The sequence below is a fragment of the Pyricularia oryzae genome, chromosome 3 (assembly GCF_000002495.2).
Source record: "Pyricularia oryzae 70-15 chromosome 3, whole genome shotgun sequence".
Taxonomy (NCBI): domain Eukaryota; kingdom Fungi; phylum Ascomycota; class Sordariomycetes; order Magnaporthales; family Pyriculariaceae; genus Pyricularia; species Pyricularia oryzae.
The window spans coordinates 5,786,992-5,814,775 of record NC_017849.1 but is presented as its reverse complement, the minus strand read 5'-3'; the positions used below and the strand labels follow the sequence as shown (position 1 = coordinate 5,814,775).

The following is a 27,784-nucleotide window of genomic DNA, read 5'->3' as shown; positions in this document are numbered from 1 at the left end:
TACTAACAGGATGTTCTATTCTTGATTACAGCGCTGTTGCTATAGTAGGAACTGTGAAATATTTGCCCAAAATAGCGGGCAAGCACTGCAGGTAGTTGCGGTCGATCGGGTGACGAACAAGGTATATTGCTATCTAGTCCTCAGGGCGTGCAGCCATCCTGATCTGTCTTTGATCTGTCCCAAGGTTAGCCACGCGCATGTGATAGCCACATTATGTATAACAGGAGCGCACCCCCCAGTGCGGGCGACCCTGAAGTGGTCAGCGTGGGCCCATTATGAATCGAGCAACAAAACAATCAACTCAGTGAACTCACCCAGAACCCTAGCCATTTTGCAGTAGAAATGTATTAGATTGAAACTATTAGTTGCAGTGCTGCTCCTGATGATTTTGAGCAGAAAATGAAGCCTGAAAATCTACGTTGTGATCCTGATTTTGGGCGTTCTCGCAGTACCGTAACCTCCAAAGACGGCCGACTGCTCTCTACTTCGTTCCAAGCCTTGTAGATATCCTCTATGAAATGCTCCTGGATGCTTTTGGCCCTTATGCAAACGCCTTGCGGCGTTTCTGGGGTGTTGAAAACGGAGGGAATAACCGGCGTTTTCCAAGGTAGAGGAGCCCGCAGATGGGAAAACAGGTGAGCAATCGACATCGACCATTCTTTCGGGCGTAGCTCCTCTTTTGAGGAGGGCGGCCAGATCCCGGCTTTTCTAAAGCCGGCTGTTACATTCCGGTCAGATACCCCTGCGATGGAAGCTTGTTCGTATGCCTGGATAAACCTTGTCTTTTGCACTGGTGCGATATTATCTACACTAGCGAAAAACCTCGCTCGGCCGTCTCAAGGCACTTTCAGGTAAGTTCCAACCTGTTGGGGTTGGATCGAACTTTTGAGTTGGAAAATAAACCGGAAACCACTGCTTTTAAAGCGTTGCACCTTTTTGTACCTCATTTTGATCCAGCCATAGAGAAACGACTCTTGCTCTAGAAGTAAAGTCTAATATTGCTCATGGGTTTGTTGCCCGGTTATCTTGCTTTGAACACGTCATTTTACGTGGTTCGCGGTACTGACCAGATCTTGGCGGCCTGTGCCTAGGGAAGTCCCCTTGTAGCAAAACTACGGCCTCTAATAAGCGATATTACAAGTTTTGGAAGCATTACGCCTTTTTCACGGCTTCAAGATAACGTTATTGTAGATATATTTACGCGTTGACCTGATTCCGATATGACCTTTGCCTGCACTGCTGCGTACACCACCAAAAAGAATCTTGCAGCAAAGATTGGGCTCAACTTTGCCGTCTCGAATGATGGGCTCTTTTTCGGCCAGGGGACGGGTTCCAGCTGATGGAGATTATTTTAATGCGTGGGAGATGCAGGGATGATGAATCCCAAGTCGGAAGCGAGAGGGCCCATTAAAGCGCTGGAGAAGGGAGTCGTGAGGGGAACAACAACTCTGGAGTTCCCTGTCACTCAGTCGCCTGCACATCAAAGGTCCCCCCTTAACGGAACAACAAGGCGAGGAAGTTGTGGGCCACCAAGTCTTGCATTTATGGTGGTAGCCAAGTCGCCACTCGACAAGACGGGAAGGTGCATCTGCCCATTAGAACCCTGCTATTTTCAAGTATGGCAGGAACTCCATCTACGCCACAGCTGCAGGTGTGAGCTTGGGCAATAAGTTGTCAACAGTGCTAATTACAAACCAAGTAGCGTCGCTTATCCAGTTTGGCGACCTAACAATCCTTTGTCTGTTAGCGACAAAGCGAAACATGTCCAATTTGTACGTTAAATCGCGCGGGGCACCGCCCACTCGCGGACGTAGATTTTTTTAAAAATCATGTTTTGAACTTTTGATTCACCTTTTGTTCATCACCTACGGTAATACCATATCAGTGCTGCTAAACCAAGTTTAAACAATGAATTATCTCAACACGGAATCTACAGAATAAAAAAAAGACTAGAATAAAATATTGCTCCGAGTCCGCCCTGCTCAAAAGAAAGCCTTCTGTTCCACCCCGAAAAGCTGCGCCGAGGCCAAGACCACGTGCGCATTGCTGCCGCCATAACCCAGACTGGTGACACCTACTCGGTCCCCCGGCGCGAGGGCCAGCTGCTTCCCGAGCGGCTCGAACTTGGTCTCTTCGAACTCGCACTTGGGGTTGGGCTCGGCCAGGTTCGGCAGCGGAGGCACGACGCCCAGGTTGAGGGCCATGGACGCCTTGATCAGGCTCAGCAGTCCCGAGGCGGCCTCGGTGTTGCCGCAGTTGCCCTTGTTGGAGCCCAGGTAGATCCTGTCCGCTTCCGGCTGGGCCCGGCCCGTGCCGGACTGCTCTGCGGCACCGGTCTTGCTGAGGCGGTCGAATGCCATCTTGAGCCCTTGCACCTCGAGCGCGTCGCCCCAGGGGGTGCCGGAGCCGTGCATCTCGACGTAGCGCAGGCGGCTGAGCGCCTGGGGCCCCGCCCTGCGTAGCGCCGCCTCGACGGTGCGGCTCTGGCCCGAGGAGCTGGGCACGCCCAGCCCGGCCTTGTCGTCGGACCCGTCGGCACTGACTGCCACGCCCTCGATCACCGCGTACACCCGGCAGCCATCGGCGCGGGCGTCGGCCAGCCGCTTGATCACCAGCGCGGCCGCGCCGTCGGCCGGCACGCAGCCGTCGGCGCGCGAGTCGAGCGGGTGGCAGACGCCCGAGGGGGAAAAGACGGCCGACGAGTCGCCGCCCGGCCGGGCGGTCACGTAGCCGCCCTCCTGCGGGTAGGCCATGGACACGCCGCCCACCACGGCGGCGTTGCAGTCGCCGTGCGAGAGCGAGGCGCAGGCCAGGTGCAGCGCGGCGAGCGCCGAGGAGCACGCCGTGTTGAGCGTCACCACCGGCCCGGTCAGGTTGAGCTTGAACGAGGCAAAGGTGCCGATGGGGCAGTCGAGCAGCTGCTGGTAGTGGTTGGCAAAGGACTGCGGCTCCTCGTCGCCGGGCGGCTTGCTCCCCGGGTTGTCCCGCGAGGAGAGGAAGGTGTTGGTCGCCGCGCCGACGAACACGCCCACGGGGTCCAGCGGGTTTCCGGGGCTGGCCGAGGTGCCCGCGTCGGCCAGGGCGTCGGCGGCCACGTCCAGGAAGACGCGCTTCTGGGGGTCGATGGTCTGGGCCTCGGCGTCGGACATGGAGTACGCCGACGGCTCGAAGTCCTTGAGCGCGTCGATCATGCCGTAGCGCGGCACGAACACGCTGTTCTCCTCGAGGGCGAAGCCGAGGTTTTCGGCGGGGCAAAAAGTGGTGATGGCATCGCGCTGCTCCATGAGCACGTTCCACAGCTGCTCGGCGGTATTGGCGCCGGGGAACCGGCACGAGATGCCCACGATGGCGTACAGGTTCCTTTCGGCGTCGACAGGAACGCTGCTTGGAGCGCTGGTGGAAGAAGAGCTGGTTTCTGCCGACCGTCTGGATTGCGACCGAGAGCTGCTGCCACCAGTGGGCTCGGATCCGAGCATGGCATCCTGGTCCACAATCCCCATGAGGCAGTCGACCTGTTTCCGGATCGAGCTCATGCTAAAGATGTCCAGGAGGCTGGGTCGCGACCCCGTGCCGAAACGCTCCTTGATCAGCTTGTGGAGCTGGGTCAACAAGAGGCTGTGGCCGCCAGCATCGAAGAATCCGACTTCGGGGTCGAACTGCCGAGAAGAACCCAGAAGTTTGGCCCACAAGGCTGTGACCTCGGCTGTGAGGTGCCTGCGAAGCATCTCCTGTCTTTCCATGCCATTTTCTTTTGTCTTGAGACGCAGATTCTCTTCCGTCACGCCGACAGCTCGTACAGCAGCAGTAGGGGTAGGAGTGGCATCGACCGTGGGCAAGACCGTATCATGCATCACCAGCTCTGCCGCAAGACTGCTGGCCTGGGTGTGATCGATTTTTCCGTTCGTGTTCAGCGGCAGGCTCGCGACTCGGATGAAGCGAGTGGGCACTGCATAACGGGGCATGTCCTTGAGCAGTTTGCTGCGGATGCGGTCACAGTCGATCGAGGCCGGCACCACGAGTGCCACCAGGGACTCTCCAACTTGCTGGATCGACACTTGGGTGACTTCGGGGTCGAAAGCCATGACGTTCTTCTCCACCTCGTACAGGTCCAGTCGGTATCCCCGGACCTTGATCTCGCGGTTTCCGATCCGGCCCTGAATGTGCAGCTTGCCGTCGTCGTCAATGAAACCCTTGTCGCCAGTGCGATATAGCCGGCTCGGGTGGCCGTCGGCAAGAGTGATGTTGTGGAACTTGCTGGCCGTGAGCTCTTCCTGGCCCATGTACCCGCGGGAGACCTGCGGTCCGACGACGCAAATCTCGCCGACTTGGTTGGGTGCAAGAGGCTCCAGCTTGCCTTCCTCGCATATGCGAATGTCCAAGTTGGGCAGCGCCTTGCCGATGACGGTGGCGTCGATGGCGGTCTGGGTCGATTCGTCTTGGGTCAGGCTTTCCAGTGTGCAGATGACAGTGCATTCGGTCGGGCCGTACGCGTGCAGCAGTTCCACCCTCTTCCTCCAGTGGTCGAGCAGGCCAGGTGGCGAGGCCTCGCCTCCCACGGAGACGATTCGCAGCGAGGGCAGCCGCCTCCCTGCCGGAAGGGTCGACAAGACCGAAGGTGTGCAGTGGAAGAAGTTGACCTGGTTGCTGTCGATAACGTCGGCCAGGTACTCGCCCACCAGCACCTCTGGGTGGTTGGCAAAGCACAAGGTACCGCCGTGGGCGAGGGTGACGGCGTACTCGAGCACTATGGCGTCAAAGGCAAAGGACGCGAGCTGCAGCATGCGGGAATGGGGTCCGGTCTTGACAAGGCTGCGCGTCGCGCTGACGTAGTGGCTCAGGTTGGAGTGCTCGACCATGACGCCCTTGGGCTGGCCTGTGGACCCCGATGTGAAGACGACATAGGCCAGATCGTCATCCGCAACCTCGCATTCGCACGTGCTCTGGGGCATGCTGGCTATCTCGGCCGCGGACGGGGCAAGGAACACGACGGTCGTGTCTTGCTTCTCAAAGTCCATTTGCTCGTCGTCCGTGACCAACAGCTTTCCGTTGGCCGTCCTCAGGATGGCTTCCTTCCTGGCTGCGGGCCAGGTCTTGTCGAGTGCTACATAGCAGGCACCCGCCTCCATGACGCCGAGGATCCATACGATCTGGGCGAAGCCGCGTTCCAGGTGGACGAGGACTGCATCGCCCTTGCAAAGACGCTGTTTTTGGAGAAAGTGGGCTACTTGGCTGCTCTGAGCTGCGAGTTCGCGGTACGTCATTTGCACACCTTTTTCTGCCGACATGAGAGCGACGAGGTCGGGCTGGCTCGCCGCTCTGGCCTTGATCAGCCGGTAAACCCTCGACTTGCTGATGCTCTCGACGTCGTCCAGGGCCGGGCCCGAGATGAACCGAGCGGGCGTCCTGTTTTGCAGAAACGCCAAGTCGGACAGCTTAAAGCTCGGGCGGGCCTTTGACAGCGCAAAAACCTCGTTGAACAAGCTTTGCAGCTGGCCGAGAGCTTCCGCGCCGAAAACACGCGGGTTGCTGATGACTCCCAGGGCCACGCCGTCCTCCTGCTCGAGGAAGCAAAAGAACAGGTCCCATATGCCCTCCACGGGAAACAGCTCGCAGCTCTTGTTGGCAAGTTTGGGCGAGTATGTTATGGCCACTTTGAAGTCCAGCAGCGTGGGGTCCATGTGCCGATTTGCCTGCTCCATGAGCGACATGAATGGAAAGTTTTCGTGCTTTTTGGCCGTGGAAACGTTGCGGCCCATGGCTTTGACCGCGTCCGAAAAGGTGGCGTCGTCCCGCAGCAGCGACGACAGGGGAAACTTGACGGGCATGGTGTTGGCCATGTGCGAAACGTTGTTTTCAAAGCCCCTGGGCCTGGCTCCAAACGCCACCATCAGAGCATGGTCGTGGTGGGCTTGGGGCTCAGCCATGGCCGCAGTGACGAGCCCCACTATGGACGTGGCCACGCGAAACCAGGACGTCTTGTATAGGTTGCCCCATTCCTGGATTTCAGCGGTCGGGAAAAAGTTCCACGTGTCCAGCTGACGGTAGTTTGGGGTGTTGATCTCTTCTGGCGGCTCCATCCGCCACCGGAACGGCTGGGTGTGTCGCAGTTGCGAGAGCCAGAACCTGCCAGCCGCCGCACCTGCTGAACTGCGCAGATATCCTTCCTGGAAAACAAAGTCAGCATACTAGCAAACAACTTAACAAGGAAGGTGTCTGGAAAAAAGGCCCCACATGAAACTTGCCTGTCTTTGGATATAGTCCCCGTAGTGGGGGCCGCTGTGGTCGGGCTGGTCCTCAACCTCGGACGCCACGGCCTCCAGGAGCTGGTTCGACAGCACGCTCATGGACGCCCCGTCCACGCCGATGTGATGCCCCGCCGCGTAGACGGTGTAGGTGCTCCGAGCGCTGCCGGGCTGGAGCTTCATCTGGACAACCCAGCGGACGGGGGATTCCGAGGACAGCTGGAACGGCTTCCGCAGCGCTTCGTAGAGCTGAGCGTCGTTCATCAGGACGTGGATCTCCTGGTCCCACGAATCATCGTGGACGGCCATGTACGACTTTGACATGTCATCTGTATCTGTGTCCACGTGGAAGGTTGTGCGCAGCATGGCATGTTGCTTGCCCAAGCCCCGGATGACTGTAGCCGGTCAGCATGCGCAGATTTTCTGGGCAAGACGAGTGTGCCATACCTTGTATTATCTTGTCCAGGCTGAGAGGCTGCTTGTCCAGCTCAACCTTGAGGGTCAAGAAGTAGTGTGTAGAGGTTGGGTGTTGCAGGTAGTCGAACCACAGGGCCATCTGCGCCTTGGATAGCGGGGAAACAGAAACGAGGTTGCCTGTGGGTGGGCTGGGCTTGAAGCCAGCCGCCGTATCAGGGCTTGGGGCTGGCCCCGTGAGAAAAGGTAGTGGCCTGACAGACATGATGATACTGGTACACAGGGTAATGGTATAGATGAATAATGGAAAAAAATGGCAAACCCCCGTGGATAACGTCAAGCCTCTCCATAGTCTTTATACCTTCTCCCCATCCTAAGGCCCGTCGGCAGCAGCAGCCCCCCTGCCGCTGCCCGACGTCTTTCTGTCTTCAAAGGACAAAGTCCCACGGCTTTCTGCTGCACCTCGGCGCCGCGGCCCACGAATCCCACGATGCGGGAGATAAAGCGCTTGGCGCTGGCGGAAAACATGAGGCCTAGACGCTCTAGTCAGGGCCTGCCCCGTTAGGATGCCACGGTGATCCATTGCCAAAAGTTTATGCCTCTCTTTTTTTGAATCACGGACCCGCCCATACAGGTTCAAGCTGCGGGGAAAAAAAAGGTATTGTAGTTTGATGCCCATGGGCGCCCGGACCAATGCGCCTCTTTCATCACGTTTGGGCGAAGCGGAGAATGGGCGTTCCTCGAAACCCGCATCTGGCAAGGCTCGGTGAGGGACGATTTGATAACTTGTGCAGTCACCGGAGCTCACCTCCCGAAGGAGAAGGGTTTTGGAACCCACTCTGGTGGTCCATTACTATGGTGGTAAAGGGTAAAAGATCAATGCCCCTGTACAATGTCTGCTGGGGTGGGCTTTGCCGACTTTGGTAATATTTTTTAACAAAAAAAAAAACAATTTAGGTACTTGATGGTTCCCGCGGACAGTCAAGTTGATAAAGGCCCACGCATGCATACATAGTACACGGCGACAAGGGGTGGCTTTTTTTTGTTTTTTTGCGCCTGCTACCGTAGTAACTTCCAGGGTCTACTTACATATATGCCGGCCGATACGCCACTCGACCCTGAATCCACACCTTCCTGCAGCATCGATTGTACATTGCGACATCACCACGATGGCGAAAGGCCCCACGGCCCGAGTCTTGCCAGCACTAAGGTTTGTACCGTGTGGATCGATGGTGAACTGCTTTCGGTGGTAGGGGTAAGGATAGTGCCCCTTGACGTGTTCATGGCGGGTATTAAAGTTTACATCTAAACCAGATTCGGCAGCGATTTCAGGATAAAGAAAAACAACGGTACTTGATAGAAATATAGAATCGCTTATGAACTTGAGACTATTTACAACAACAATAACACCAAACAACCCCTACAACGGAACTTGCATCCCGTCAGTCTAAAGTACAGTCGACGGCCTTTGCTGCATAGCAGCCAGTCATTCCTGCAACCATTCAAGCGGCAATATTTCCCAAATCTCCTGAATTCGCCTCCGTAATTTTAGATAAATGCATTTTAAAGTCCATGATAGTTTTGGGTATAATCCTTTATCCAGTCCGACGCATTTGCAATGGGATTTAGGTCCGGAGAAAAAGGCGGCCGTATTAGTTTTATAATACCCAATATATGCATATATTCTTTGAATACTGCTGCATTTATAACCTGGAACGTCATTCTATTATGAATATTAACGGTTTTATTGCAATTTTGCATTATGCAAACATCTCCAAAAAATAGTAGCTATTCGACTACCATATATATTACTGTCGGTTTCGCCCCAAAGTCTTTCCCCAAAATAACTGAGCTTGTTTTTCATTTTTTTCTCATATATACGTTTTATATACGCTCCAAGTACACCCACGTTTCGTTAAACCAAAGAACGGAAGCTCATTAACTCAAGGTCCAATACATATGCATACGTGCACGAGCGAGTCGTTTGGCGGTTTGGGATAAAAGGTTATCTATAACCGAAAGCCAGAAGTACCTTTGCTAAATAATTTTTATTTACTACCGAAAATAGTATAGTTTTGTGGCAAGTGCTAGAACGAGGGACCTGACAAGGGGGTACGAATAGAAAGGCAGCTACCAGGGTAGGTTTGCTTATCAGCTCGGATGTTTTCTCCGAGTTGTAAGACGGCAGAAACCTACCACAATTACTATTTCGTGCTTTGCTTGGGATGGTATTTTGCGAATCGCTTTCCACATTGGTTTCAATTCTCAGACTAAACAAACCCCCTTGCAGAATGCAACCGAGCGTTAATCTCAGGGCTCATCCCTTTTCCGGTCGCTCCACAAGCAAAGGATGGCGTTAATCTCAGCGCTTGATCCCTGAGCCGCGAGCTCCACAATTGAACCGTAGTTCAATTATGGTTTTGCGATGAAACTGTGGATCGACACAAAAATACCCTGGTTCAAATCTACTATGGTACGTGGCGGCTGGGGTGGGGAGTCCAAGCCGCGGATAATCCGAAAATGGTAACGTGGACCCGGATTATCCGCGGTATGGCTAGAGGAAAAAGGGATTCAATGTCAGTCGCTCACAAATGTTGTCTTGCTCTCTTTTCATCCCACCCTGGCGCCTAGCTGTGTTCAGTACTAGCATGATACCGCATAGCACTTATTCTTCACAGCCAATCTGTGGTGTTCCAACTCAGCCAACTCTGGCGGAAAAGAAACGCCGCTTACACCAAGCGTGCAAGCTGGTATATCACATCACCATTTAAGAGTGTTTGTACAGTACACCTACTCGACTGGGTGGTACCACACGACACCATCAAAATGGCCGACACAGCCAAGACCACGTTAGTCAAGCACCTTTTTTCGCTCTCTTTTAATCTCGTGCACCTTTGCTGACATGCAACCCAGTGCTCGCGGCTGGCTGGCGCTGGCCGGCGCGGCGGTGGCGCTCTTCTGCACCGTGGGCTTTCTCAATGCGTTTGGCGTCTTCCAGGAATACTACTCTACGTTTCTCGACCGCAGTCCTTCCGACATATCATGGATAGGGTCGCTGTCCATCTTTTTGCTCTACTCCATCTCGCCCTTTGGCGGCCTGCTCGTCGATCGGGTCGGGCCCACGCTGCCCCTGTGCGCGGGCAGCGCGGGTCTGGTGCTGGCCCTGTTCATGACCTCGCTGTGCACGCAGTACTGGCAGCTGATGCTGGCGCAGTCGCTGCTCCTGGGCGCCAGCGCGTCGCTGGTCTTTTGCCCGCCGCTGGGCGTGGTGCTGCGCCACATGCCGCACCGCCGCGGCCTGGCCATGGGCCTGACCATCGGCGGCTCCTCCATCGGCGGCATCGTGTGGCCCATCATGCTGCAGCGCCTGCTCAACAACAACGTCCTGGGCTTCGGCTGGACCATGCGCGCCGTCGCCTTCACCATGATGCCCCTGCTGGCGTTCGCCTGCCTCGCCGTCAGGGAGCCGCCCAGGAAGCCTGCGTCGGCGCCCCCCGCAGCCAGCGCGGCCGTCGAGGCCGACGGCCGAGTCCCTGTTTCCGACAACTCGGACGCGGCAGAGCCCGTCCCCGAGAAGGAGGTCCCGAGCAGGACGGCGTTCCTCAGGCAGCTGACCTACATCCTCCTCTGCTCGGGGCTCGCCTTGGCCTACCTGGGACTCTTCACCCCGCTCTTCTACGTGTCAAAGTACGCCATCGCCCAGGGCCAGTCGACGTCGACGGCCTTTTACCTCTTGTCGGCCGTCAACGCCTCCTCCTTTTTGGGGCGGGTGCTGCCGGGCTACATAGCCGACAAGTTTGGCCACTTCAACCTGCTGGTCCTCTCCACCCTCTTGTCGGGCGTCGTCGGCTTCACCTGGACTCAGGCCAGCAGCTTGCCGGGGCTGATCATGTGGGCCTTGGCCTACGGCTTCACCTCGGGCGCCGTCATGAGCCTGCAGAACGCGTGCGCCAGCAAGATGGCACCCCCACAGGCGCAGGGCCTCGCCGTCGGCGTGCTGATGGGTGTCCTCTCCATCTCGTAAGTTTTTCTTTTTTTTTTTTTGTTCCCGGCCCCTGAAGACCGTATCGGGACAGGAGCCGACTAACACCCCCCAAACTACAAAATAGTGCGCTTATCGGCACGCCCATCAGCGGACAGATCCTCACCCGCTCGGGGTACGTGGCTTTGTCCGCCTGGACCGGTGCTACCCTGGTCGCGGGAGGTGGAGTGATTGGTGTCGCGAGGTTGTTGAAGTATCCCAAGCTCATGACTGCTTTCTAATCGAGTCGAGGTGGGCCCAATTGCCTCTTCCAACGGGGATCGAAGGGGTGTGGAAATATGTATTAATAATAGCCAGGACTAACTGGAGAAAGATGCGAGCCGAGGTGGCTCTTCGATACTGTGGCTGGGTAAACTTGCAATAATCAGGCTCGAAAACTGCGGTAGCTGCACTAACATGGGTCAAAAAGCTGCTTGACAAGGCCAAGAACCCAAACTTTATTTTACTATGATTTAACCTTTTTGCTGATAGGACTTGTAATTAATTAACCGATCTGTAGAGCCTAGGTCTCGTATGCTTGCAGTCCCTTTTTTACATGCTTGAAAATTATATTTGCAATTAAAAATCGTGCTTTTATTTTAAATCCTCTTTTTGGTAAATCACGTCAGTTATTCCAAAAAGTGTTGGTTCATATAACTCACCTCAGGTGAAGTGGCACGCGCCCCACCCCGTCTCCACTGATTTATAAATCAAATGCATGAACGGTAGTCAGTAATATAAAAATAAACAATCGTGGTTTATAAGTACCCTGGCCGCTTTTCCTACACACCAACCCCTGAATGAATATGGACTAGGGGTATCCCTAGTTAAATAAAGCCAATAAAATGTCTTTCATTAGTCTGTTATGGGGTTATCCGGTACACAGAGCGCATGGGGTTTTAGGTGCAAAAACAAGGTAGATTAATATATCGAAAAACAACGAAAAGAAAAGATACAAAAGCGGTATTTCAAATCTAATGCTAATTTTCGTACTAATTTCGGCTACATTTTTTACAATATAAAACACCAAAATCCCTCACGCCAACTCTTTATGTCAGATTAGAGGCGATTTTGACGGCTATTATAAACGCGGCTCGTTTCTGCAATCCCAAAGAGTTCAAAGTACCGCCCGAGTACTGCGCACAAAGCTCCTTGGCATTTCCAGGCTTACCCTGTCCATATTCATTCAGGGGTTGGTGTGTACTACACCATTTCTATCTCCAATTGCAACGTTTGCATTGTTGATTTTACCTTGATGCAGTCGGCAATAAGTATATCAGACATTTTTTGCATCTTGTCAACAGGTGCGTGCATTATATCGCATATTGCCACAATTGCCACAGCGCCGGTTAATCGCCAGTTGCGCATTGTTTCCCTCCCCATTTTCTCCTTTGTTAATTGCAGCAGAATTTAAACCTTATGTACGGTGCATAACCCTCCTTCACAGATACGTGTTTTTTTAACCTTTCGTCGTTTGCTAAACGCTTTATTGGTTTTCCAAAAACTGTGGTTTTTTATTTTTAAGAAAACGTTGTCCATGTCGCGGCCAGGCATATATTGGAGAATTCTAATACATTAAACGTCATCAACGAAATTCTAAATTAGAGAAAGAGAGAAATTACAATTAACGGCATTCGTTGTTGGATTTTTAGGGGTGGCCATCAGGGGGTACGCAACGCTAAAGATAGTTGACGTTTGTGTCAAGGGCCACAGTATGACCCTAGCCGGGCAAATATCTGATCCCAGCTGCAATACGTATCGTTGGCGACGAACAAGTCGTCCAAGTCCTTGTCGAAGCCATCCCACGCCTTGCCCGTCTCCAAACTGCCCTCACCCATCGGTTGGTTTTCATCCGGTATGGCACCACGCATCCCGGGCCATGCGGCGGGTCCGATTTGTTGTTGCTCGTTGCATGCACCCCCCGCAGACGTCTGGACACTGGCCATTGCTGACCTGCTGCTGCCGACAATCTGATTCTGGCCCCCTCGGCCATCCACGGTCGCCAAGTCACCATCCACGCGGTACTTTGCGAAAACACCCCTCATCGCGCACACCAGGTCGGCGGCGACGGTGCACTCCTCGCCCGCGGCCGCCAGCAGGCGGTATGCGTGGACCAGCATGCCGTCCAGATCGTCCTCTCCTCCCGCTCCGCGATGCTGCTGCCTTGGGTGCACGCTCGAGTTCTTGCGCAAGCTGCACTCGAATGCCAGGATGGCGCAGGCGCAAAACAGGTGGTTGACCACGACGCCCAGGCGATGTATGGGCGAAGCCGGGCAGCTGTGGTGACCGGGGTGGTGGAGGATCTGCCGGCGGAAGGGCTCCGGGGATCGTATCCGCAGCGAATGCTCGAGCAGCGAGGTGGAGATTTCCAGCACCGTCTGGGCGGAGCGCACGCAGAGCTCTCTGGACCGTCGGTACGTGGTGCCTTGGCGGCCATCCGAGTCCTTGTAGAGCAGGAACGGCCGCAGCAGGCGAGCCCTGCGCGAGTGAAAGCCCAAGTGGAGGGAAGCGCGCTGCAGGCACAGGAACCGCGGGGCGCCCTCGGGGATCGGCGAGGTCAGCACGAGCGGAGGCGGCATGCTCTCGATGGCCTTTTTGAAGAGCTCGTCGGACGCGAGGACACGTTCGTTGTAGGCCGTGTCGGCAATGCTGTCGTCGGGGCTCTGGGAATCTACAACCATGCGACAGATTTCGGCAAGGCGGATCACTTGCAGGAAGCAGCTTGCCTGCGTTGGGACGTGGGGCGGCATCGTCAGGATCTCCGAGTCGATGGCAAGATCGCTGTCATTGAGGTTGCGAGGTAACGCGACCCTGGCCTGTCGCGGATGGACTGTGTAGGTGCCATCAAGGGGTCCGCCGTTGAGGCCCTAAATTTTACGAAAAGTTAATAAAGAACCAAAATCGGTTTTTCTTTTTTTAAGAAAAGGAACAAAAAAAAAAACACATCGGCTGTATTTACCAGCATCCAGTCTGTCGCTGCGACGTGCCACCAGAGCCTCCTCTTCAGCTCTCGCCTGGCGGTGCTGTCGGTCGATTCGCAGCCGCGGCTGTCGACCAGGTGGATCCCCAGTTCGCGGCAGGCCGTGACCGAGCACGTGTGCAGACGGTAAAACCGAGTCGAGGGACCGTCCATGTTGTACGTCAGATAGGCAAGGATGGCGCAGGCCTGGGCGCCCTCGAGCGATCGCGAGCCTCGCCTCTGGGCCTCTTCAAACGCGTACAAGGCAGACGTCTTCCAAATGAGCGACGCGCTGGTGGCTTCCCCCTCCGTCTCGAACCGGTGTTGGCAGGGCACCCCTCCGTCCCAGAAAAAGGCGCAGGCGGCGCAGATGCCGAGGATGAGGGCGACCTGGGCCGGGTCGACGTGGTTGATATTCCCGGCCTGTAGCGCGGGATAGACGTTATCGATGACGGATACGGTCGAGCCGATGTGCACGATGGGCATCAGGTGGTAGATGTTTTCGACAAAGTCATGCACCATGGCTACGGCGTCTTTTTGTGGCATCAACCACACCGGATCGGGAGCCCCGGTGGCGAAGGAATCCCGGCAGCTCTCGGCCACGCGTATATCCAACGGCCGGTAGCCGGACCTGGTGCTGGCGCTGGAGCACCTGTCATACGCCTTGTCGAGAAAGTTGGCCGTCTGGCGCCCTTCCCTCTCCAGCCCGGACAGCGGCACCCGGGGCGTGGCGTCACCGTGGGCCCCGTTTTCGGCATTGCCGCTGCCCCCCACCGCGGAAGTGCTCCGGAAGACGGCCTGCTCGAGCGCTGCGAGGCGTGCCAAGATGGCGGTATCCAGCCTGCCGTGTCCCGCGCTTTCGGCCGACGAGGCGCCCGGAGAAGGGGCGGACGAAGGCGACATGATACTGCAGGCCAGGCCGCGGGTGCGGCAGTTCCCGCAGGGGGTTCCCCTGTCGCACTTGATCTTTCTGGAGCGGCATAAATCACACGAGGTCTGTGGCTGCCGTCGGGAGGGTTGCTGCGGCCCCGAGGCGCTCTCGGCCCTGCTACGTTTCATTGCCGAAAATGACTCCGTTGCGATGGATAGTTTTATTTTTCCCGCAAAAAAAAAAGGCCCCAGCGACGGATAATCCGAATTTTGCCTCATGCTGGTTCAAGAGCTCGGGTCCGAATGAGAGAAAAGCAACCTTGATTATATTAAAACTGACAAGGTACAAAAGGGAGGGACGCACGGCCAAAAGCGGGTCCACTCCTTCGCCTAACTTCAATCGCTCTAGCTCAGGGCTCATCCCTGATACCGAGAGATCCACAATTAAGCCCGTGGCTCCATTATGGCTGGCGTTGTACCTGTGGGTCCAGCCCAGCGAAAATTCTCTAGAGTCTAGACTAGTTCAAATCTAAAATAGTTTCAGGGCTTATCCTTTTTCCGCTCGCTCCACAATTACACTATAACTTAATCGTGGGTTTGCATATACCTGTGGATATGAATTAAAAATGCTTTAGCTTAGGTCTGAGGAAAATATATTTATTTCCGCCGTTTTTAAAATCTCAGGATTCAACCATGTGGCTGGTAAGGTACATGAAGCGCTCGGTCCACCTTGCAAAGAAAGGGTGGTCTAGCTTGAGCACTGCGACTACCACGGTATCAGGCGAACAAAACCACACCTCGTCGCCGTATATATATGCGTGGGCCTTTATCAACCTGACTGTTCGTGGGAACTATCAAATACCCAAATTATTTTTTGTTCAAAACTATTACCAAAGTCGGCAAAGCCCACAAAGTCCACACCAGCGGACATTGTACAGGGGCGTTGATTTTTACCCTTGCCACTATACCACTGTAGTACGTCCAGGGCCCACGGGCCCGCGGGCCGGGCCGGGTTACTTTTATTTTCGGGTCTTGGCAGGTTTTAATTATAATGAGCAGCGCGATACCCCCACACAACTTTGACAGTCGATCGATCCCGTTCTCGCATTTTTTAATATCTTCAAACCCTCGTTTCCCATTTTTCTTCAGGGTTTTAATCCTGGTTGCTTCCCCAAGCCATGTCGAATTTGACTACTTCCTCGAATCCCTCCCGTCCTTTGTCAGAACTTTGGAGTTGGTAGAGGGCAAGGAATTTATGCCCAGAAAGACTACCTCTTTAAACATGGATCTTTTCGTAATCGTCATCACTCCCTTCATCTAAGGATGTCCAAATCTTCAAGGTTGTCCGGGTTGGCCTCGTTAGTTGTATTTACGGATCCTCGCGATGGCAAATTGGCGACCAAACGCGAAGAACTGCTCCCTGGCCGCCCCGTTCCATATGCTTTCCAAAACCGAACACAACGGTGATTGCAAATTGGTGGCACTTGAGTGAAGGATAAGTCTTGCCAGTGCTTTTCTCACTCAATAGTCCAGACAAACTAAATAATCTAATGATAATATCAAAGGCTCAATAGGACTAGAACCTAATCCCGAGAGTAACTGCATCGCCATCCACTCAGTTAATAAGTTGTTTGTTATCAAACAAAATGGCAATGCGAAACAAATACATCGGACTTTGTCAGCTTTGTTGCGGGTGCAGCAAAACTAACTAAATCTAATCGCACGAACGACTTGCAACGGACTAATCAAAAGACGATGGTAGGTAAAATTAGGGAAGACATAGAAGATCCGCTTGAATAAACAGAAAAACAAACCAATAAAGCGGCTTGATAATTTCCAAACAACCCGGCTCCCGTTTTATCCCGACAGTAGTATAGGGTGACGTACATTAAGTTCACGTACAGTTTTAATTAATAGAGTAAGGGAGCCATGTATTGGAGTAAGTAGCGCTAGTTAGGATAAATAGCGTGCAGAGCCTTTTATCGTATTCCCAAGCTAAATAAACTCGCGCTGTCATATGATCCCAAGATATTATCTAATGCCACAGAGGGCGAACAAACGAAAGGGCGGGAGTAGTAGTAGTAGTAGTAGTATTAGTTAACGCCGGGCTCGGCCCGGCTCATTAGCCGGCCGTTAGCAACCTCCCGAGGGGTATCTCGGCGCGCGTTCTATCTTCTTTATTTACACAGGGGGAAAACAAGGAGGGCAGAGGCGGATCGTGCCTGACCGGGTTCGGGCCCGGTCCTGCTTAGGGGGTTAGTTCACTGACGCGACCCCGTGCCTAAGGTGCACGGAGGGTTCGTCTGACGGCTTGTGCCGTGAAGTGTGGGTGAAAAGGCAGTAAGTCTATTCCTCGTCAGAGTTCGAGTCGTTTACGATCGGTGTCCCTAGGCGTAAAGTGCGTTCGTGGCGCGCGGGGCGCTGGCGGGCCGCTCTGGGGCGGGCGCTGAAGTAGTTGGTGGCTATCGAAAACGCCTGAAAGCTTGTCGGTTGCCCGAGGCTTGTCTGGAAGAATTTGCGGCGTTGGGCGCGGTTTGGCGGCCCGACCGGCCGGTCGTTGTCAGGCCACGGCCAGTTTTTCCACACCGCCCGCGAAAAGCGGCAATGCACCGGGTGTTCAGGGGAGGTCCGCTTCCAGCACCAGGCACACGAGATGTTTGCATCCTGGTGGTTGAAACGGTCATGGTAGGCTTTGAAATCGCCGTGGCCGGTCCTTATGGCCAAATAATGGCCCAGTAGGGGTCTTGGCAAACGCAGTTCCTCGGGCTCCTTTCTCGGTATATATTGGAATTTCCATTCCCTATATGCGGGGGACCGTTTACAAAGTTCTTTACGCCACCAGTCCTTCTCTATATTCGAAAGAATGGTTCTGAGAACCGTGCCGGCACCGCTATACGTGGTTTGCTAAGCCCTCGGGTCTGGGTCCGGCGGTCCGGCGGAGCCGGCCTTGGCCAGCTCGTCAGCCCGGTCGTTTCCCGGGATTCCCTGGTGTCCAGGGCACCAACGGACCCGAACCTCGGTACCTTGTTTTCGGAGTAGATCGACAAGGTCATGGAACTCCAGAAAGGCCCATTGGGACGAACGCGGCGCGTCGCCTCTAAGACCCCAAATAACCGAGGTGCTGTCCACACAAATCCAGATCCGGGCGCCTGGCTGGGCCTTGGCTGCCGCCTGTAGCCCTTTTAGGGCGCCAATCGCCTCGGCGTCGAAAACGTGGCTTTCCGGCGTAATAGATGCGGAGCCTGCGGCAAATTCCAGGCCCGCCCTAAAAGCGGCCCATCCGTACCCTATTTGGACGCAGTTGTTTTCGTGTTTTTCCGAACCATCCGTATATACCACGATATCGTCAGGTGATACCATGTCCAGCCATTCGATAAAGCGGCGGGCTGCTTCCTCTTTCGGGACTCCTCCGGTGGGGTCAGTGCGAGAATCCGGGGCATTGCGAGGTGCGCGCAACTCTAGTCTCCGGATCCGGGGGGAATGGCGCAGTGGTTAAGCGCCATGGCTGTTACTTGAGTAACGTAGGTTCGAATCCTGCTCCCTCCACCTCCTCCCCCGCTTACCCGTGGCAAGGATAACCCGGCTGGCTATCGACAACAACCACCCGCCTGTGCCGTCGAGCCCACACTTGTTGGGAACTTCGTCTCCATGGCTACAAACGACCGACAGCTCCGCTGTTTGGACACAGGCCCCTCTCGATGAAGAGCCGTCAACTGCCGTCAGACGAATCCTCCGTGCGCCTGAAGGCACGGGGTCGCGTCAGTGAACAAACCTGTAAGCAGGACCGGGCACGAACCCGGTCAGGCTCGATTCGCTTCTATGCCCTTGTTTTCCGCTGTGTAAATAGAGAAAATAGAAAGCGCGCCGAGATACCCCTCGGGAGGTTGCTAACGGCCGGCTAATGAGCCGGGCCGAGCCCGGCGTTAAATAATACTACTACTACTACTACTACTAGTCTCCGGATCCGCGGGAGAAGTTGTGCAGCCGTTTGCAGGGTCGTGGCCGAATGGCCCGAGTTGCGGGCACGAGGTGTTTCACGCAGGCGGCTGACAAGGGGGTGCCCCTTGTCCGCGAGCCTTAGTCGGGCGCCGTATTTCAGGCGGGTGTAGGCCAGCGCGACGCGGGCCGAGGGTAGTCCTGCGTCCCTGAGAACAGTGGACGAGGGGGTGGTTTTATACGCCGGGAGGATTGCCCGTGCCGCTAAAACCAGCGGTTTGTTCAATGCTTTGAGGAGTCCTCTTTGCTTGTGCGCTGGGTTGTACTATGCCTCGGCTGCGTAGGTGGCCGAGGAACCCACGCATGCCACCGCTGCCTTGCGAAGTGCAGCCGCAGGCGGTCCGTATCTTACTGCCCCAAAGCTCTTGAGGTGGGCAGCGACCGCCATTGCTTTGGCAGCCCTTTCGGCCACGTGGCGGCGCCCGTCTAGCCGTCGGCTGAACCAAAAACCAAGCCAACGCATGCCCGGGTAGCGCTCGGCCCCGGAGGCGCTTTGTCCGCGTCGACCGCCCGGTAGTTGGACCGGGGTAACCGTTCTACCATTAATCCGGATTTCCGGGTTGCGACCGTGCCTTTTCTTAGTAATATGGATCACCTCTGTCTTTTCCGCTGCAAAATGGATCTTCTCTTCCGCCGCAATTTCGTGCATATCCCGGAATTTATCTTCCAGCCAACGTACGTTTTCCTCCAACGAGGGTGACGATTTCCATGTAAGCACGTCGTCTGCGTATGCCAACCGCCACTTCGTACCGTTTTTGACGAGATACGCCAAATATAGCATATATAGGATCGGGGAAAGGGGAGACCCTTGCGGGGTGCCGCACCCAAGCCGCCTAAAGCCCGTGGTCGTACCCTCCAGCCGGACTCGGGCCTGGCGGCCGCTTAAAAAGTTAATCACGAACCTGAGGAGCATTTTACTAAACCCGAGGCTCCGCATTTTCCGTATTAATCGCCTATGGAGGAGGGCGTCGAAGGCGCCTTGGACGTCGCATGCGACAAGGGTGACTTCCTCCCCGCGAACTAGAGCCTGCTCGATATCGTGGGCGAGGGCACAAACCAGATCCGTCGCCGATCGTTTGGGTAGGGCACCGCCGTGGGTGCAGCTAAGGAGCCCGTTGTCGTGTATGGCCCAAGCTATCCGGCGTGCAACGAGCCTCTCGAGGCCTTTTCCGATGCAGGAGAGGAGGGCTATAGGCCGCCAGGATCGAACGCTGCTCCGGTCTTTCTTCCCCGTTTTCGGTAGCATCGCGACTTCGGCCTTCTTCCAAGGCGCTGGGAAATGTCCGAGTTCCAGGCAACGTTGGTAGAGCCTGCGCACCGGCTCGGCCAACGAAACCCATCCGGCTTTTAGTAGCCGGACGGTCATTCCGTCGATGCCCGGGGACGTGCTCGTAACCCCAATGCAGGAGCGCTCCGCCTCTTCCGCACTAACCTGGGTGTCCCAAGGGATTTTAACCTCGTCCGGCGACCAGGCCTCCAAGGGGTCTCCCTGCAGGTCATCCTCCGCCGAAAATCGGCCAAGCACCTCCCGTTGCAGTGCTTCCGCTTTTGCTAAAGGCTCGCTCACTTGCTCGCCGTTAATAACCAGCGGCGGGGACCGGAGGCGTGGTCCGGCTCCCAGCCAGCCCACCATGTTCCACAAATCCTTATCGTCGCGCAGTTGGTCGATCCGGTGCCTCCAGTACTCCCGCTTCGCGGCCCGCACCCCTTTCGTATAGGCTTTTTCCTCGGCAGAGGCGTCTGCCCTATTTACAGCGCTCCGTTTAACCCGCTGGAATTCGGACCAGAGCCGCTGGCAGTTTTCGGTCCACCAGGGAGCCGAGCTGTCCCTTTTTCCCGCCGGCGTACCCACGACCCACGTCACTTGCTCCCATAAAGTTGTAAATTCAGCTACCCACGCGTCCAATGCGTAGCCATCGGCCGCGGATCCCGGGTCCGGCATGTCTTGCATGCCAAAAGCAAGTAGCTCCGCGAACTTTGGTAACCGGTCGTCCCTAACCGAAACGTTAATCGCCTCCGGGCGGGGGGCGCCGCGCGTCCGCAGCGTGGTATAAAGGGATTCGTGGTCGGAGCCTGTGTAAAGACTGCTGTCAACCACAGTTATTGTGCTGGGGAGGTTGGAAAAGACCATATCCAGTAAACCCCCGTCGCGGTGGGTGGGCACGCCGATATTTCCTGTAAAACTCATCCCCTGGGCTTGCGCCCATGCCGTCAGTTGGTCCCCTCCGCGTGCGTTTGCGCGGCCCGGCTGGTATGCAGCAGCCGCTACGTTAAAATCGCCGCCTAGCACCGTGGGTCCATTTGGCACGGTATTGCATACCATTTCCAGCGCGGCTTCAGTGCCCGGAGCCCTATATACGTTAACAAACAGTATTCCGTTAATTTCGAGCCAGAGTATGTCCCGCGTATTTTGGCCCTGCGGTAGCCGTCGTTGTGCGGCCCTTAGGGCTGCCCCCTTCTTGACGTAGGTGAGCACCCGGGGCCGGAGCCCAGTCATGGCTTCGTAAATGTTGGCGTGCCATTCGTCCACTGGCGCAAAAACATCATAGCCCGGGTGCGTTTGTGTAGTCGTATTTAGCCCGCACCATGGCTCTTGAACGTTAACCAGGTCCACCTTTCTCTGGTGGCACAACTCCAATAGGCTCAGATGCACACCCATCCTTTTACCTACGTTGGCCCAAACTACGTCGAGGCATTCCCGCTGCATATTGCCGAGCGAGTATTTCGTTATATTAATCGACGGGTTGCTTCCAAGTCTATCCCATTAGCGGGGCAAGGTTCGGCAGCCGCTGCGTCCTCCTCCATTTCGGCTGCCCAAACGATTTCGTCGTGCACGCGTTCCTGTTCAACCTGCAGGAAGTTACGGATGTCCGCCCCTGCCGCCTCGCATGGCCGCGCTCTTTTGTTTGAAATGCTCGATCGGGAGCTCGAGGTTTGCGAATGCTGCGATGAGGTGCTTAGGACCGGGATTGCAGGTGCTGGCTCTCGGCGGGCCGTTTCGGCCCGGTCGTTAATAATCGCGGCACGGTTGGCACGTCCGATTCTGCGAATCCCCTTAAGTTTACGCTGTGAAGGTCGTTCAAGCTTCCCATTTACCACCAAAGGTCGGGCAGGGCAATTCTCATGTCCGGATGGGAAATGGCCGTGGCAATTAACGCATTTGGGGGCTGCCTTGCACGGCTCTTCCTCTGTCGCATGTTTTGCTTCACCACATATGCCGCAACGCGCTTGCCGTACGCAGCGACGTATTTCGCAATATCCCTGGCAACCGTCGTGGTGGTGTGTAATTTTGCGTGATTTTTCAACCTTCCGCGCACGTCTCGACACTCCAAAAAGCTGAAAGGGCTTTACGGGTTGAAGGAAGGACACTATCCACGTGCCCTCAGCCGTATGTGGGTCGTAACCATGTTTGGAAATATGCCAGTTGACTGGCTGCTGGCCTGCTGCCACGGTAATCTCCTCCTGGATTACCTCATGTACGTCCTTTCTTCCGTCCAGGCAATTGAGCGTTCGGGGCACTCCAGAGACGGCGTATGTGTGCCAGGTTGTCGGGACAGTGACTTCCCGCGCGTCCAATGCGTCCATAATGGCCTTGACCGCGCTGGGGTTGAGGAGTTTTTGCCGTGTTTCCTCAGAGGCCACCGTAACACCCCAGCCCGTGGGGGTACGCTTGGCGTTTGGGATTTCACTGTGTGGCACCGAGACCAATTCGGCCAGTTTGGTCGTTACCGCGTATGGCTCCCTCGTCACCATCCGCAATTTGTCATTTACGCGGATCAGGATGCGGTTGGACGGCTGTTCTGTCAAACGTTTCGGGGCTTGGGAGCGGTCCCGGCCCGATTGGGAGGGAGTTGCGGAGCTGTCAGGTGCATTGCCGGGCGTCGTACGTATCGGGTACGAGCGCGTGGCCGGGGTTAAAATTTGCGTTGGGGCCGCCGCTGGTGGCGTGGCGGCTCGCTCGGCCCATGTGACCGATTTGTTAATGGGCGTGCCTCTGCCTTTAGAGGCCGACGACGCCGTGCCCGTCCTCGTAATTAAAATGCTGCGCCTTTCGCTGGAACTGGTCGGCGAACGCGACGGGGAGCGTGAACGCTCTTTTTCAGGGAGGGTGCGACTGAGGAACCAGCCGCTGATCACGTCGTCAAGTTCAAGAACAATTCTCCTAAGCGCGGCGTCCTCCGGGGCCTGTAAACTTTCGAGCTTGGCTGCAAAGACCTCTTCGAGCCAGCTGCCGACTGTTTCCACGTTTTCCAACTCCTGCTGCAGTGTTTTGATGGCCAGGGCCGGGAGGCTGGAGTACCTTCCGCGGCCAGCCGGCTGAGGCGCGTTAGCGGTGCGCGTGTCGAGAGATACGTGTCCCGACTCGGCCTGGCCCTGCGGCAAAGCCTGCGGCGTGCTCTGCGGGCGCGCGCGGCGGTTTGAGACCTCTGGTGAGGCCATGACGACCAGCGCCCGGAGGGCGAAAATTCTTCAGCTGTTAAGCTTATTGGTGTGTTTGGGTGTGAATCGCTAACAAAGGTGGGTCTGACCCATGAATGGTGGAGGATGCTTGACGAAAGGGCGGGAACCTTTCACCTAAGTTTGGCACCGACATTAAGCACGTTCGATCTTTTTGGAGAATGATAATCATTATTCTGGCAAGGTTTATGTCAGATCCCATTTCAATTCCCATTTCTGTTCCGAACTTTGGTAACAAACAGCTCGTCGGTCGCTGTGTCGCAATGGTGAGCCTGCTGGATCGAAAGTTGCTGGGCGTGCAAAGCTGTATATCTATGCTAGATAGAACAATGATTGTTTGCGAGGCTTCGGTGCATGTGGTTTTTAATACTGGTTGCTCAGCAGTTTTCGATGCCACCGTATGGCCCAACATGTTGCCTTTGCTGCATGTAGGAAGCGCCTTTCATGCCGTTGCTGGTTCAGCCAACTCAGACCCCCTCTGCTCTCGCTGTGTTTAAATCGGGTGCAGTAGATTTGGCAGAAATAGTAGTGATAGGCTGATGAGGCTTGAGTAAAGTTGGCGGGGAACCATCGCGTTTTAAACACCATTGTGAGCAAAAATGTTCAACTGGCAGATCGAGGTTTGTATGCGTCAGGTCACGCGTTTGGAAAGAGGCAGTTTTAGCACTGCCACTATTGCCCATCACAAACAGAACAAGAGGCCGAAGCTGGTTGGAACACAGACCCAAGGCCGCCTTTCTATTTTCTGCGTTATCGCTATCCATTATGTGTGGCAGGTGGATATTTGGTCGGTTCAGTATGAACCATTCTAGTCCATGCTATTTGATGCAATAGAAAAGAGATCATGCCGTTCTTGCAGATGAGCACAACATCAAGAATATGCTTTTCCTCTTACCATGCTACCAAGCCCTTGAGCCCTTTGACAGTGATTTATATGCGCAATGTGCCGATACTGGAACGAATCTTGGTGCTGGCTGCGTTCGCCTCAGACCGGATAATGTTTGGCTCGGGATATCCTGCCTTGAGGTGGACTTCTTCGATCCTTGCTATCTTTGAGACTTGCTATACAGGGCGCAAAAAGGCATTTGCCAAGTATCAAGAACAAGAAGGGCACTGCTCCCATTTCGCCACTTTAAAATTAGTAATCCGCCTTTGGCTATTGTGTAAAACCATTCTGGTTGTAGTAATTATTTGCGCCTAATAATATTACGAGCTAGGGTTCGGCACACAACACCGCTATAGCGATCGAACACAATTCAAGATCGTATTTGTTCGCCCATCCATCAGCACAACCTGCGCAACTCGGCAACCCTCCATGACGACCTTAAAAATTCGACGATATTCCAATTCTTTAGCGCTGCTTTTCCACGCCGTATCTCAGACACCTGAATCCTGAGTACGGCGCATTTTGCAAAGGTAAAGAAATACTTGCAGCGGTATACTATCGCTGACCGTAATGCGCACATACCAGTCGAGCCAATATATCCAAGGGAAAGCGTTGACCATACCCAAACTTGGTGGCTCTTTACTTGCCTCGGCCTACGCTATCAATCGGCAGTTTGTTTGAGAAAGTCGACTGCCATCAAATCCGTCAAGGAATAGTTTGCGATCAGCCGCGGCAGGATGTCCAGGTTGTCCTGCATCTTCTTGAATGCTTCAGGGGTAAAATCTTGCAGGTAAACCCTTGCTTCTTCTGCAAGGCTCCAAAGTTGAACACCGATGAAGACAGCAAGCGGCGGTTGGGCCATTAATGTTATATTTCCGGATAGACGGTCGCCGCATTTGACAAGAATATCGATAAAATACGGTCGAAGCATCATTGGCGTTTCACCAACACATGGTCTAGTAACTGGTTAGATACTGGCGATACCTGATGAAACACAGTCAGTTCGGTAGTGAGGCCTTGCTTGGATGATCGCAAGCAGTACGTTAGCATTGGCAGAGCTTTTTTCCAGCTGGCGCCACGCCAAATGTGCGCCATCGTCGCCGACAGGAACGCATCCGCTGCCTATGCTTTGGTCATATCATGTCACCGACGGCTGTATTCCTCTCTTTCCACCCACAGACCTCAATCGATAAGGTCCAGAATAATGTGGTTCATCAGGCTTTTGGAAAGTGGCCGAATCGTTTGTGTAATACTTGCCGTCGACAAAGGTACTCCTTGGGCAACTGCCCCCGACTCCACGCTCTTCCAGCCACTCATGGCTGCTTTGGGCGGGAAAAGGGGGCCCGCGCCAGAGGACGCCGATGGTCTTGTATTGGTTAGGCATATCAAAGCGGGCAAAAAAACGAGAGTGAGGTCCCAGGCATCCACGCCATGAAGAAATACGTCCTCCTCTGGCGAGGTTTCGGGATAATGGCGGACGTGCCTAACTTCACCGCAAACCAAATGAGACCTTACAAAGTCCATCGACTTCTGATTCCATGGCTCCACCCCGTCGAGCTCCATGTGAACCATTTCAATAGCGTCGGTCCATTTTCGTCGGTTGCTCACATCGTGAAGAACACGAGGGGGGCTCTTGGGCACAGAAGTAATTCCTCCCCATAGTATCTATTCCCTCTGCCTTGGCGTTCCGTACAAAGGCTGCATATGTGCACCACAATATAGCAGAGTCATTATAGGTTATATGAGCCGCGTCAGCCTCGGGATAAGCGTGACTTTTTTGCTGTGGGGTACTGCTATTTGGAGATTATCCTGTGCAGCAATCGGAATGAAGATGCGGTGAATATAGCTGCAAGCGGTTCGGTAGCAAATGCATAGCTCGTAGGAGCATCGTAGTCGAGGTTGCCCCAAACACATTACGAATTTGAGTGAAATCTAGCTTCCATTTCAGATGTCAAAGGTTAAATCTCTGGGCATTTATTTTGAACCAGTCAGCCTGAGGGGATGGAACTTGGCCGACGTCATTGTGTAGGTATTGTTGGTTCACTACCAGCCAGCGTCGCATCATTTCGGACGACCATGACATCGACATAGATCAATATCGACATCCTAGTCTCCCCGAGTCCCCAGCTGCTTGTCAATGTTCTGGAGCCAAAAAAAGACTCGGCGCAGCTTGTCCCACTATGCCATAACCGCTGTTTGCAACACATCCAGAGGTTGAGCTAAGGGTTCATTTTTGCCAGGTTTGCATCGTCTCTTGACCGTCAAGCGCATCCCTATTGTATTATGGCCCGGTACGTTCAATGTTTTCCTATCGAAAGTTCGGTCATTGCTCCGAAGTCTCATGGCTTTTCCTCAACAAGATCGAAACGTCATCATTCCACGGTAGACAAACCGTCACAACCTGGCTTGCTGGGGCGGTAGGGTGGGCCGGTTCGGCTTGTGATATTGATCGAAAAAAGTCAAAGTGGAAGCGTGGTTTGACTGCTATTTCTCTCTTTCGGCCGCGCTCCAGTCTCACATGGCTTCTTATTCTCAACCACAGGCCCAGGACTTCCCTGTGAAAATGGGCTTGTCTCGTCTACCGCAGCAAGGCATCAACTTTTGGGATCAAAAAAGTCCGAGTAACCATGCGCCAACTGGTGCTCCTTGCTCGTCGTTTCGGCACATACAATCTGTGACGTGGGAGCGGATGAGGCGCGGCGGTTGCCAGATTCTCTCGGTCGGGGACTGTTCAACGACGGCGAAGGGTAAAGTAGAGTCGAGATGCGCTGATACGCGTCTCTGTGCCTCGCGCTAGAATCGAGCTGTCCGTTGTTAAGAAGGGTGTCCACTTTTGCCGCAGTCAGACCAGAGAATAAAAGGTATAAAACTCACGTCTACAATATCGCTAACTGGCCCCGATCCACGCCGCGCTTTGCCGTCTATATACACCAGGGTCCACAAACTAGGATTACAATCGGTAACGATCTGGCTTTTTGGATAAAGAATGGTGTTGTCGGCCGCCGTTACAAAAGTCCTCCACAAATGTAGGACCGTTAAATCCCGCTTTACCGATCGTTCGGAGTGGTTTTCCGATTTAATTGATAAAGTTTGTCGCTCGGAATTTTCGACATAATTTTCGAGGAACCAGTTGCAGTAGTTCATTGCCTCAAATGTTCTGGGGCCTTTACCACAAAGATTAAGCCAAATGTGGTTAGGACTAACGTTACGGACGATATCGCTGAAATATTTGCACGTTTAAATTATCCCAGAATTACCGAATTAGCAAATGAGTTGCCGAGGGGTATATCGCGTATAAAAACGCCATGCCAGGAATAAAAAAAGAAAATAGTGCTTTTAACTTCCTTTATTATTGCATTACCCGCTCCTATGCGACGCGGTAATTGTCGCTATCCCCAGGTGGTTTGTCCAGCAACGGGTCGTTTAGACGTAACACGTTTCGTTTCCAACAACGCGCGCTGTTTTTTTTTCGAATTTTAAATACCTAAAGGCCTGCACTGGCCGTATCGTTAAAGCAAAAATTGCCGCGCGTGGAGTTCCCATTGCAAAAATTGTCGACGCCGTTAAACAGGTCCCTGTTAAGTCACGGGCGAAACAGGAGACAAAAGGGTGGCGGGCCCTCTTTTCAAAAAGAGAGCGGCGCGCAGGCACCCTTACTCTGGGGGCGTCGAGACCTTTATGGCTATGGCCGTCGATATGGATTGCATCCGGAAAACAGGAGACGGTTTTTGACGACGTTGCAAGACTGGTGGCGGCGAGGTAAAGGATCCAAATGGAGAGCGGCGCAAAACCGAAGGCAACCATGGCACCAAATCCTCCCCGTACTACTTTTGCCCTCACTCAATCGGTACGAGGAGAAAATGTTTGATTTGGGATCCAAGGCGTCCACAAACGGACGCTTTCGCTCCTGGTTTGACTAGGGGAGAGCGCACGGGATC

At 54.5% G+C, this 27,784-nt stretch overlaps 7 protein-coding genes and 1 pseudogene across 8 annotated transcripts; 3 read left to right on the top strand and 5 right to left on the bottom strand.

Moving 5' to 3' along the window:
- Positions 1–1,634: 1,634 nt before the first annotated feature.
- On the bottom strand, positions 1,635–7,810 carry MGG_07803 (D-alanine-poly(phosphoribitol) ligase subunit 1; the record flags this gene model as incomplete). Its single annotated transcript, XM_003712972.1, has 8 exons — positions 1,635–1,740; positions 1,852–1,865; positions 2,079–6,160; positions 6,239–6,637; positions 6,690–6,928; positions 7,018–7,189; positions 7,465–7,574; positions 7,746–7,810. 8 exons carry the CDS (start codon positions 7,808–7,810, stop codon positions 1,635–1,637), a joined length of 5,187 nt encoding a protein of 1,728 aa, XP_003713020.1.
- A 1,475-nt stretch (positions 7,811–9,285) lies between these two features.
- MGG_07802 (uncharacterized protein) lies at positions 9,286–11,201 on the top strand. The gene is made up of 3 exons (XM_003712971.1): positions 9,286–9,505; positions 9,570–10,676; positions 10,766–11,201. Exons 1-3 carry the CDS (start codon positions 9,483–9,485, stop codon positions 10,917–10,919), a joined length of 1,284 nt encoding a protein of 427 aa, XP_003713019.1. The 5' UTR covers positions 9,286–9,482; the 3' UTR covers positions 10,920–11,201.
- A 525-nt stretch (positions 11,202–11,726) lies between these two features.
- Positions 11,727–11,961, bottom strand: MGG_16932 (uncharacterized protein; the record flags this gene model as incomplete). The annotated part of the gene is made up of 2 exons (XM_003712970.1): positions 11,727–11,849; positions 11,929–11,961. 2 exons carry the CDS (start codon positions 11,959–11,961, stop codon positions 11,727–11,729), a joined length of 156 nt encoding a protein of 51 aa, XP_003713018.1.
- A 258-nt stretch (positions 11,962–12,219) lies between these two features.
- MGG_07800 (uncharacterized protein) lies at positions 12,220–14,800 on the bottom strand. Its single transcript, XM_003712969.1, has 2 exons — positions 13,637–14,800; positions 12,220–13,544 (listed from the first exon to the last, which is right to left on the bottom strand). Exons 1-2 carry the CDS (start codon positions 14,783–14,785, stop codon positions 12,378–12,380), a joined length of 2,316 nt encoding a protein of 771 aa, XP_003713017.1. The 5' UTR covers positions 14,786–14,800; the 3' UTR covers positions 12,220–12,377.
- Positions 14,801–17,980: 3,180 nt separating this feature from the next.
- MGG_20159 lies at positions 17,981–18,052 on the top strand (annotated as a pseudogene). Its single transcript has one exon. The product of its transcript is annotated as a tRNA-OTHER (tRNA).
- Positions 18,053–23,559: 5,507 nt separating this feature from the next.
- MGG_16931 (uncharacterized protein) lies at positions 23,560–24,016 on the top strand (the record flags this gene model as incomplete). The annotated part of the gene is made up of 2 exons (XM_003712968.1): positions 23,560–23,580; positions 23,795–24,016. 2 exons carry the CDS (start codon positions 23,560–23,562, stop codon positions 24,014–24,016), a joined length of 243 nt encoding a protein of 80 aa, XP_003713016.1.
- A 491-nt stretch (positions 24,017–24,507) lies between these two features.
- MGG_16930 (uncharacterized protein) lies at positions 24,508–25,418 on the bottom strand (the record flags this gene model as incomplete). The annotated part of the gene is made up of 3 exons (XM_003712967.1): positions 24,508–24,802; positions 25,028–25,212; positions 25,290–25,418. The coding sequence occupies 3 exons, from the start codon at positions 25,416–25,418 to the stop codon at positions 24,508–24,510; spliced, it is 609 nt and encodes a 202-aa protein (XP_003713015.1).
- Positions 25,419–26,378: 960 nt separating this feature from the next.
- MGG_16929 (uncharacterized protein) lies at positions 26,379–27,650 on the bottom strand (the record flags this gene model as incomplete). The annotated part of the gene is made up of 4 exons (XM_003712966.1): positions 26,379–26,401; positions 26,516–26,573; positions 26,721–27,066; positions 27,331–27,650. 4 exons carry the CDS (start codon positions 27,648–27,650, stop codon positions 26,379–26,381), a joined length of 747 nt encoding a protein of 248 aa, XP_003713014.1.
- Between the last annotated feature and the right edge of the window lie 134 nt (positions 27,651–27,784).